Source organism: Quercus robur, chromosome 2 (assembly GCF_932294415.1).
Source record: "Quercus robur chromosome 2, dhQueRobu3.1, whole genome shotgun sequence".
Taxonomy (NCBI): Eukaryota; Viridiplantae; Streptophyta; class Magnoliopsida; order Fagales; family Fagaceae; genus Quercus; species Quercus robur.
Genome location: NC_065535.1, coordinates 5,535,686 through 5,544,654, shown reverse-complemented (window position 1 = coordinate 5,544,654; position 8,969 = coordinate 5,535,686). Strand labels below are relative to the sequence as shown.

Sequence of the window (8,969 nt, the reverse complement as noted above, 5' to 3'; positions counted from 1 at the left end):
TAGTCAATAGCAACAAGAAGGAATTTTACCTGACCTTTACCTTGGGGCAGAGGACCGACGATATCGATTCCCCATTGTGCAAATGGCCATGGGGAAGCTATGGTCGTCATTTTCTCTACTGGAAGCCGCTGTACATTCCCGTATCGCTAGCATTTGTCGCACCTCCTGACGATCTCAGCAGCGTCCACCTACATGGTTGGCCAAAAATACCCTGCCCTTTCCACTTTGTTTACAAGGGATCTGGAGCCAGCATGGTCGCCACAAATTCCTCAGTGTACTTCCTCCAGGATGTATTTGGCCTCTTCCTCGTCGACGCACTTCAAGTAAGGCATAGAGAAGCCTCTCTTGTACAAGACGTCATTCAGGATCGTGAACCTGGCTGCCCTCTTCTTGATCTTTCTGGCTTCTTCAGTGTTTTGAGGTAGGTGCCCGTCCTGGAGGAAGGACATTATGGGCGTCATCCAGGTATCGGTGCTCTGGATGGTGAATGTTTCAACTTCCTCGATACTAGGGTGTTTCTGGACTTCCATCGCCAGGTCCGTGCTAGTCCCTTCTTCTTCTGATGACGCTAGCTTTGACACTTCGTCAGCCATATTCTGACTTCTTGGGATTTGTATGAACTCCACTGTATCGAATTCCTGAGCTAGTTGTCTTGCCAACTTGAGGTACTTCTGCATCCTTTCTTCCTTTGCCTCGTATTCTCCCTTGATCTGTCCAATCACTAGCTTTGAATCACTTTGGATCAACAAATTTTTGGCACCAAGAGCTTTCCCAAGCCTCAGTTCCGTCAATATTCCTTCGTATTCAGCTTCGTTGTTGGTGGCTGGGAACTTTAGTTGGACCCCATATTTCAGCACTTCTCCGTCGGGGGTGGTTATGATGGCCCCTACTCCCCCCTTCTTTTGGGCTGACGAACCATCAGTCTGTATTATTAATTTATCTGCTTCGTCGGTAATCCTGTCTTCGTCAGGGAGTGTGAATTCTGCGATGAAGTCTGCCAGAGCTTGTGCCTTGATCACTGTTCTTGGATGGTACTCGATGTCAAATTGACTAAGTTCAATTGCCCATTGGACCATTCTCCCTGCTGCTTCTGGCTTGTTCATTGACTTCCTGATTGGTTGGTCCGTCATTACGAGAATAGGATTTGACTGGAAATATTGCCTGAGCTTGTGCGAGGCCACTATTAGTGCAAATGCAATCTTTTCGATCCTTGGGTATTTAGACTCAGCTCCTTGGAAAGCTTGGCTGACGTAGTAAACCGGGAGTTGCTTCTTGCCTTCTTCTCTAATCAAAGCTGCACTTACTGTCGAGCCTGACACTGCCAGGTATAAGTATAAGTTTTCTCCTTCTTTGGACGGGCTTAGGAGGGGTGGGCTGCTCAGGTAGTGCTTTAGCTCTTGGAACGCTACCTCGCACCCATCGGTCCAGGCAAAAGCTTGCTTCAAGGTTTTGAAAAAGGGGAGGCATTTGTCTGTAGCCCTAGAGACGAACCTGTTTAAAGCCGCTATCCTTCCTGTGAGTTTTTGAACGTCCTTGACGGTTTTGGGTGAGGCCATGTCGATGATAGCTCGCACTTTCTCTGGGTTTGCTTCTATTCCTCTCTAGGACACCATGAATCCTAGGAACTTCCCCGAGGCTACCCCAAAAACGCACTTACTTGGATTCAACCTCATCTGGTGTTTTTTGAGGGTTGCAAAAGTTTCCTTCAAGTCGTCCAGATGTGCAAGCTCTTCCTTGCTCTTGACGAGCATATCGTCCACGTACACTTCCATGTTTTTGCCAATCTGCTGGCTGAACATTTTGTTCACGAGCCTCTGATACGTAGCTCTAGCATTTTTTAACCCAAAAGGCATTACCTTGTAGCAGTAGAGTCCTTGACTTGTGATGAAGGCGGTCTTCTCTTGGTCTTCTTCAGCCATTTTTATTTGGTTATACCCTGAGAAGGCGTCCATGAACGTCAGTAACTTATGCCCGGCAGTGGAGTCCACGAGCTAGTCTATTCTTGGTAGAGGGAAGCTGTCTTTTGGGCATGCCTTGTTCAGGTCGGTGAAGTCTACACACATCCTCCATTTCCTGTTCGCTTTCTTGACTAGGATGACATTGGCGAGCCATTCAGGGTAATACACTTCCTGGATGAATCCAGCTGTCAAGAGTGTGTTAACTTCCTCTACAACTGCTTGATCTCGTTTTGGAGCGAAGGTTCTTCGTCGTTGCTGGACGGGCTTCTGTTCTGGGTCCACATTCAGCCTGTGCTGGATGACTTCTGGAGATATGCTCGGCATGTCCTCGTGACTCCATGTAAAGACATCTAGATTCTCTTTTAAGAACCTTATGAGTCTTGTTCTCATCTCGGGGCTCAGCGTCGTCCCTATCTTGGTCGTCTTGTTCACGCTTCCTTCTACCAATTCCACTGTTTCCAGGGCTTCTATCCCGTCTTCCTCTTTTTCTTCAATCATCCACGTGTGGTTTTCTTTTCCAGCTAGGACAGCTTGATAGCATTCTCTTGCCAGGACTTGATCACCCTTCACCTCACCAACGCCATTATTGGTCGGGAATTTCACCTTCAAACAGTAGGTTGACGTCGCTGCCCTCCACTTGTTGAGGGTGGGCCTCCTAATGATGACATTGTAGGATGAGGGACAATCTACCACCAGGAAGTCTGCTTGTTTTGTCAATTGTATTGGATAGGTCCCTGCGGTCACCGTCAACGTTACTATGCCTCTGGGGTAGACCCTGTCTCCGTTGAAACTGACGAGTGGAGAGTCGAAAGGGCGAAGTCTTTTTGGATCTAATCTTATCTGCTGGAAGGCTGGGAAGTAAATGATGTCCGCGGAGCTTCCATTATCAACGAGGATTCTTTTGGTATTAAACCCTTCTATATTCAGCATTATGACCAGGGGATCATTGTGAGGCTGCTTCACTCCCGCGGCGTCTCCTTCGCTGAAAGACATGTCCTGGTATGTTCGTCGGTGTTTTGATGGAGGTACAGTGTGGACGCTGTTCACCTGTCTCTGGTATGCCTTTTTGAGTGATCTGAACGATCCTCCTGAGAATGGTCCTCCTGTGATTGTGTTTATCTCCCCGATCACCTTGTGTGGAGGCTGGGATGTATGGTCGGCATCTCGGGAGAAGGCTTCATGCTGGGTTTTATTGTCGTCCCTGAACTTACCATATTCTCCTTTCTTTATATACTTTTGTAACTTCCCTTTCCGTATTAACTCCTCTATTTGCTCCTTTAGATCTCTGCAATCCTCTGTATGGTGGCTATGGTCTCTGTGGAACCGGCAGTACTTGTTTTTGTCTCGGACATTGGGGGATGAGTGTAATGGCCTGGGCCATTTGAGATAATGCTTGTCCTTGATCTGCGTGAAAATTTTATCAACAGGCATAACCAGGGGAGTAAATCTTACCGTCCGAGGACTTTTATCATCCTTCCTACTGTTCCCGTCATTGTTCCGACGGTCTGGTCGATCTCTCTTTTGCCCCCTACGGTCTTCTTCCCTCTTGGCCTTGTCTCCTAGCTTCTCGGTATCTTTTATGGCAGCTAGAGCATCTTCCGTATTCATGTATTTTTGTGCCTTCAGGAGCATCTCCGCCATCGTCTTCGGGGGGTTCTTCGCGAAAGAGGCCACGAGGTCTCTGGACCTCAGCCCTGCTTTGAAGGTCGTCAGCTGCACCTTGTCATCAACTTCGTCCACCTTCAGAGTTTCCCGGGTGAATCGTTTGACATATGATCTCAGGGTTTCCTTCTCCCCCTGTTTTATGGTGAGTAAGTAGTCTACTGGCCTCCTTGGGCGTTGCCCTCCTATGAAGTGGCGCAAGAAGGCACTACTCAGCTGATCGAAGTTGTCGATGGACGAGTTTGGCAACTTAGTAAACCATTCTCTCGCAGCTCCTTTGAGAGTTGTTGGGAAGGAACGGCACAGTATCTCATCAGGTGGTTGTTGAAGTTCCAGAGTCGTCTTGAAGGTATTAAGGTGATCCTGGGGGTCTTTTAGCCCGTCGAACGGCTCAAGCTGAGGTAAGCGAAGTTTTGAAGGCACAGGGCATTCTAGTACCGCGGCGGTGAAGGGGGAATCCGTAGCTGTTACCATTTTGTCCACGCTTCGATCTGTCTTTTCTTTAATGGCGCTCCTTAGCTCAACCATTTCCTTCCTCATTTCTCGAAGGAGGTCCGAGTTCTGCTCGTCCGGAGTAGTTGGTCTATGAGGGGTTCCTCTCCGTTGACTATCCCCTTCTTCCTCCAAGTTATCTTTGGATCGGTTCTCTTCCTGTTGAGCCTGTTGGACTTGCTGAAGCCGCAGCTTCATTTCCTGGTTCTGTTTGGTGAGTTCTTCAATGGTGGCTGCAAGGGCCTGGACTTGCTGGGCCAAGGCTGCTGAGTCTGGGTTGGATTCCATCTGAATGTAGAGGGTTGATGGGAACTACGCTCTCAAATATGAATCTGAAAATATCGTTCCCCACAGACAGCGCCAAACTGATGAGGTGCAAACTCATCAGTCACAGTAGGCAGATGGAACTCCCTGTCAGCGCCCGATTATCTTCAAGAAAGGGGTCATCGGTGTGGTGCCTGCCACAACGCCTCCGATGCTAAAGTTAGAACAATAAAGCAATTCACAGAACTAGAAGATAGTAGGTATCTTTTTAGAGTCTTAGTATATGTGTACCTTCTGCTGTCAATGTGAGGACTTTATATATGTGAGTTTGACTGCAAGCCGTTGGGGTGTCAATGCCTCTTTCTTGTAACGCCTTTAGCCCAATTATGGGGCTTTTATTAGGCTCTAACGGTTTGCTTTGCTGGTTTTGTAACTGTCCAGGTTATCTGCTGGCGCCATTGAATGATTTTCTTTTCCTCGTCGGTGATGACTCGTTTGTCGTCAAGGTTTACCTCGTCACTAGTATTGATCTCGTCAAGGTAATGTGATCTCGTCATTCCCATCAGTTGCCATTAAAGGAACACGATTAAAGCTTGACCCATTCAAATATAAAACAAAAGTAAGGCAACAAGATCTTGACCTAGATAATATTGAGTTAAGAAGGGAAAAGAACACTAAATGATTTTGAACTTACCAAGTAAAAAAATAAACGATTTATCATGTAGGTGGCTCACATTCAAGGTCAAAAACCAAAATTTTCATATGACAACAATGGAATTGAGAAACCGTAGGGGTAGAGATAGATGAAATAGAAACAGAGAAGAAGTGGTGCCAACATTGCGAAGGAAACGACAGCAAATATTGATGATGATGAATAGGTAGATCCATCACAAAGGGAGAGAGATAGAATTCTCAAAATAATGAAATTTGCAAATTTTTTAGATTCTTTTATCTTCTGAAATCTCTTGTTGACCTTCCTAATTCAAAATGAAAATTTGAAATTTGCACAAGGACGAGGTTAACGGAGAGGGAGTAAGAGCAATTGCATCAGTCTGACCAATTTTTTTCATCTATTTTACACTAAAAACCTAATTTTTCTATTTTACACTGCCTCTTTTCCAAAGTACTCACATCAGTTCATCTATTTTACAATCTCTTCTATTTAAATAATAATATATATTTTTTAATTTTTAATTATTATTTTGTATTTTTATTTTGTCCCTATCTTTTTATCTTTTCTTTTGTACTTATCCCTTTTTTTTTCTTTGTTCTTATCTCATCTCTTATACCAATCTTTTATCCCTCTTCTACTTCTTCTTCTTCCTTCCAAGGTAACTTCTCCTTCTTCCTTTCAAGGTCATGGTTAGGTCACCTCCCTCCACATGCATCTTCTTCTTCTTTTTCCTCTCATGGTCAAATCACTTATCAACTACAAGAACCACAAGAATCAAAACCTACAAGCACGGACTCCGTCAACCCACAAGCACCGATCTCCACTGCCAGCACCAATCCACAAGCATCAAAACCCATTCTTGTCAACCCACAAGCACTGATCTTTGCCGCCAACACTGATCCACAAGCATCTAGACCCATTTTTGTCGATCCATAAACTCTGATCTAGCGCCACTAGCACTAATCCATCGATCCACAAGCGACTAACACTAGCACCGATCTATCTATTTGTTGGTTTGTTCATGTGGGTGTGTTTGTGTGAGGGTGTGGTTGTGTATCTCTGTGTTAATTTGTCTCTGTGGATTTGTTTGTATGTGGGTGTGTATATGAGGAAAAAGAAGATGAGGAGAGGAGAAGTCTAAGACTGAGTTTGTTTTACACACAGAAGAGAGAGAAAAAAGGTCTGAAATGTGAAATTAATAAAATAATAGTATACACAACTATAGTAACTATGTATATATATACGGTTACTGTAGCAAATGTGTAAATATATACAGTTTTAAAATGACTGATGTGGAAGATTTTTGGAGCAAAATGTGTAAAATTTGTTACTTTTTGTATTTTGCAAAGTTTTACATCCATGATGTAGATGCTCTAATGATGTTAAAATCTATAAGTGTGTTGAAATGATATAACATGTAATCAAATGTTATCTATTTTTAGTGATGTGTCTTTTTTCTACTAACTGAAACTACAAGATCAGCAAGCTAATTTTATAGTCCCAAACTACCTAATAATTTCCCTCAATGAATATTAAGAATACGAGATTACTCATTACTGTTCATTAGCAAAACCATAGAAATAATTTTTGTTTTCCTCTCTCTCGCTCTCTCTCGAAATGAAACTTAGGCTGGGGGACGAGGCGGAACGCTGTCAACAATCCACCCTCAACCATAAATCTGTGTTGAACGATTCACCCTCACCGCGACTTTGAGTGTGCCATTTATGACTGCCTCTTGAGCTCGTCGGACCTGTGCAGTTGCCACGAGCTTCATAGCTTCAGACTTCCGTATCTTCTGGGTATTTTTAATAGCATTAATTCGCTCTGAGAGTTCACGAAATTCACCTTTCTCTGCCTATTCCACCACAAGTTACTCCACAACCACTCATCTTGATGCTTTTCTCTCGGCGGAAAATCTCAGATCTCACTCTTGTATTGCCGAAAAGGCCTGGACAAACGATCTCCACCAGCGAGCTTTCTATGTGCCACTTAGCCTTCTGGTGTGGGGTGAGTCCGCTTCTGAAAGTTGTTTGATATAGGAAAGAAGGTGGAGATCATAAAAATATATTTGGAGAGAGAAAAATAAATTTTAAATGCAATAGAAGTAGAGTAGAAGTTTGATATTGTCATTGACGGTGGATTATACAAAAAAACGCTAGCTAAGCTGCGTTATGAACCTATAGCCGCGTTTTAGAAAACGCAGCCATTGGGCAGTTCTGTACCTTGCACAATCAACGCACAAATATTATTAGGACACAACATCTGACAAGTTAAATTTTTAAGTACGTACGTACGTAATTAAGGATTTCTACGGCTTAACGGTAAATCCTACTCGCACAGCGTCTTTCACGAGTTTGTTCAACTCCTCTTTGTTGTGGTATTGATAGGCTTTCTTTATATCTGCCCTGCTGAGCTGACCATCGTTCTTGACATCGTATTGCTTGAAAATTTTCCTCAGCTGATCATCTGTTACGGTTCCACCTGATATCTGAAGCTTGAAAGCACAAAGCAGACATATTATTATTAGTACATGATATCTGACTAGCTATATATTGGTATTAAGTACGTAATTAAGAATTTCTGCGCCTTAACAGTATATCCAAGTCGCGCAGCGTGTTTCACGAGTTCGTTCATCCCCTCTTCCTCGTTGAAATTTTCTCCATTGGCATTGGCATGGTCGACTCCAAAGCCAGGGATAACTGAGTCAAGGTATTGACAGGCTTTCTTTAGCACTTCCCTGCTTAGCTGACCATCATTGTTGATGTCGTATCGCTTAAAAATTTTCCTCAGCTGCTCGTCCGCTAGGGCCTCGATTCCACTTGATTTCTGAAGCTTGAAAGCACAAAGCAGACATATTATTAGTACATAATATCTGACTAGTTACATTTTGTTAAAGTATGTAATTAAGAATTTCTACACCTTATTACAAGTAAATCCAACTCTGATAGCGTAATTCACTAGTTCGTTCATCTCCTCTTCGTCGATGAATCCATCTTCATTGGCATCGGCATGATGGAGGGCGCGGTTGGCTCGAAAGCCAGGGATAATTGAGCCTAAGTATTCAAAGGCTTCCTTTAGCTCTTGCTTGCCGAGCCGATGTTCGTTATTGACGAATTTCTTGAAAATTTTCCTTAGCTGATGCTCCGGCGTAGAAGGCTTGGAGTCGAATTTCACACGGCCCATGTTAAGGAGACTTGGAGGACGGAGAGACTTAGGCAAGTTTTTTAAGAACCTTCTTGTGTGGTTTGAGTTTGAAGTAATGAAGCCTGGGGGTATATATAATCTCTGTTTTATTCCAGTTTTTCTTGATGGAGAAGTGTCGTTGTGTGTGTGATGGCCAGGTTGGACCAGAAGCTAGCTAGCTCGAATATATTTTACTGTAAGACATTTTCATACTTCTTTTTTTTTAAAATATTTTGGGAAAGTGGCAAAAATTAATGTCGTAATCAAACATGTCATAATCAAACACAAAAGAATCAAATTGTCGAAAATATAATATGGTATCAAATTTTAGCATCTGCAAAGTGGTCCAAACGTTTATCATAGTATAAAAGTAACTTGATAAGGAAGAAGAATTCGTTTTAACTTTATCCAATATAGCTAAAATTGAAAAAAAAAAAGAAATTACAAGGAAGACAAAGATTCATGTATGATGATGCCTAAATCGTCAGTTGGGTCACTCGTCTAATTCGGAGCTCTTGACAATCTTGTAGGACTTGCGAGATAAAGAGAGTTCATCGAAAAGACCACCGGGTTGTGCCCGGTGGGGGAGCCTCTGATGCTTAAGTTAGCATTAACCCATATCTTTCGTATATAGATGATATTTTGTAATAGTTTTTGACGTACCTTAACAAATGGACAAATTGTCCCTTTTATGGATGACTTAGGTAGTTGTTGGACATAAATGAGGGTGATTATTA

At 43.1% G+C, this 8,969-nt stretch overlaps 1 protein-coding gene across 2 annotated transcripts; it reads right to left on the bottom strand.

Annotated features, from left to right (window-relative positions):
- Positions 1-6,581: 6,581 nt before the first annotated feature.
- On the bottom strand, positions 6,582-8,311 carry LOC126710987 (uncharacterized). 2 transcript variants are annotated; one of them, XM_050411232.1, is made up of 4 exons: positions 7,969-8,311; positions 7,642-7,875; positions 7,340-7,537; positions 6,582-7,068 (listed from the first exon to the last, which is right to left on the bottom strand). In XM_050411232.1, the coding sequence occupies exons 1-3, from the start codon at positions 8,230-8,232 to the stop codon at positions 7,358-7,360; spliced, it is 678 nt and encodes a 225-aa protein (XP_050267189.1). In that variant the 5' UTR covers positions 8,233-8,311; the 3' UTR covers positions 6,582-7,068; positions 7,340-7,357. The 2 variants fall into 2 exon arrangements, with proteins under 2 accessions (XP_050267189.1, XP_050267188.1); XM_050411231.1 differs by having other exon boundaries at positions 7,344-7,537; positions 7,969-8,309.
- Positions 8,312-8,969: the final 658 nt, after the last annotated feature.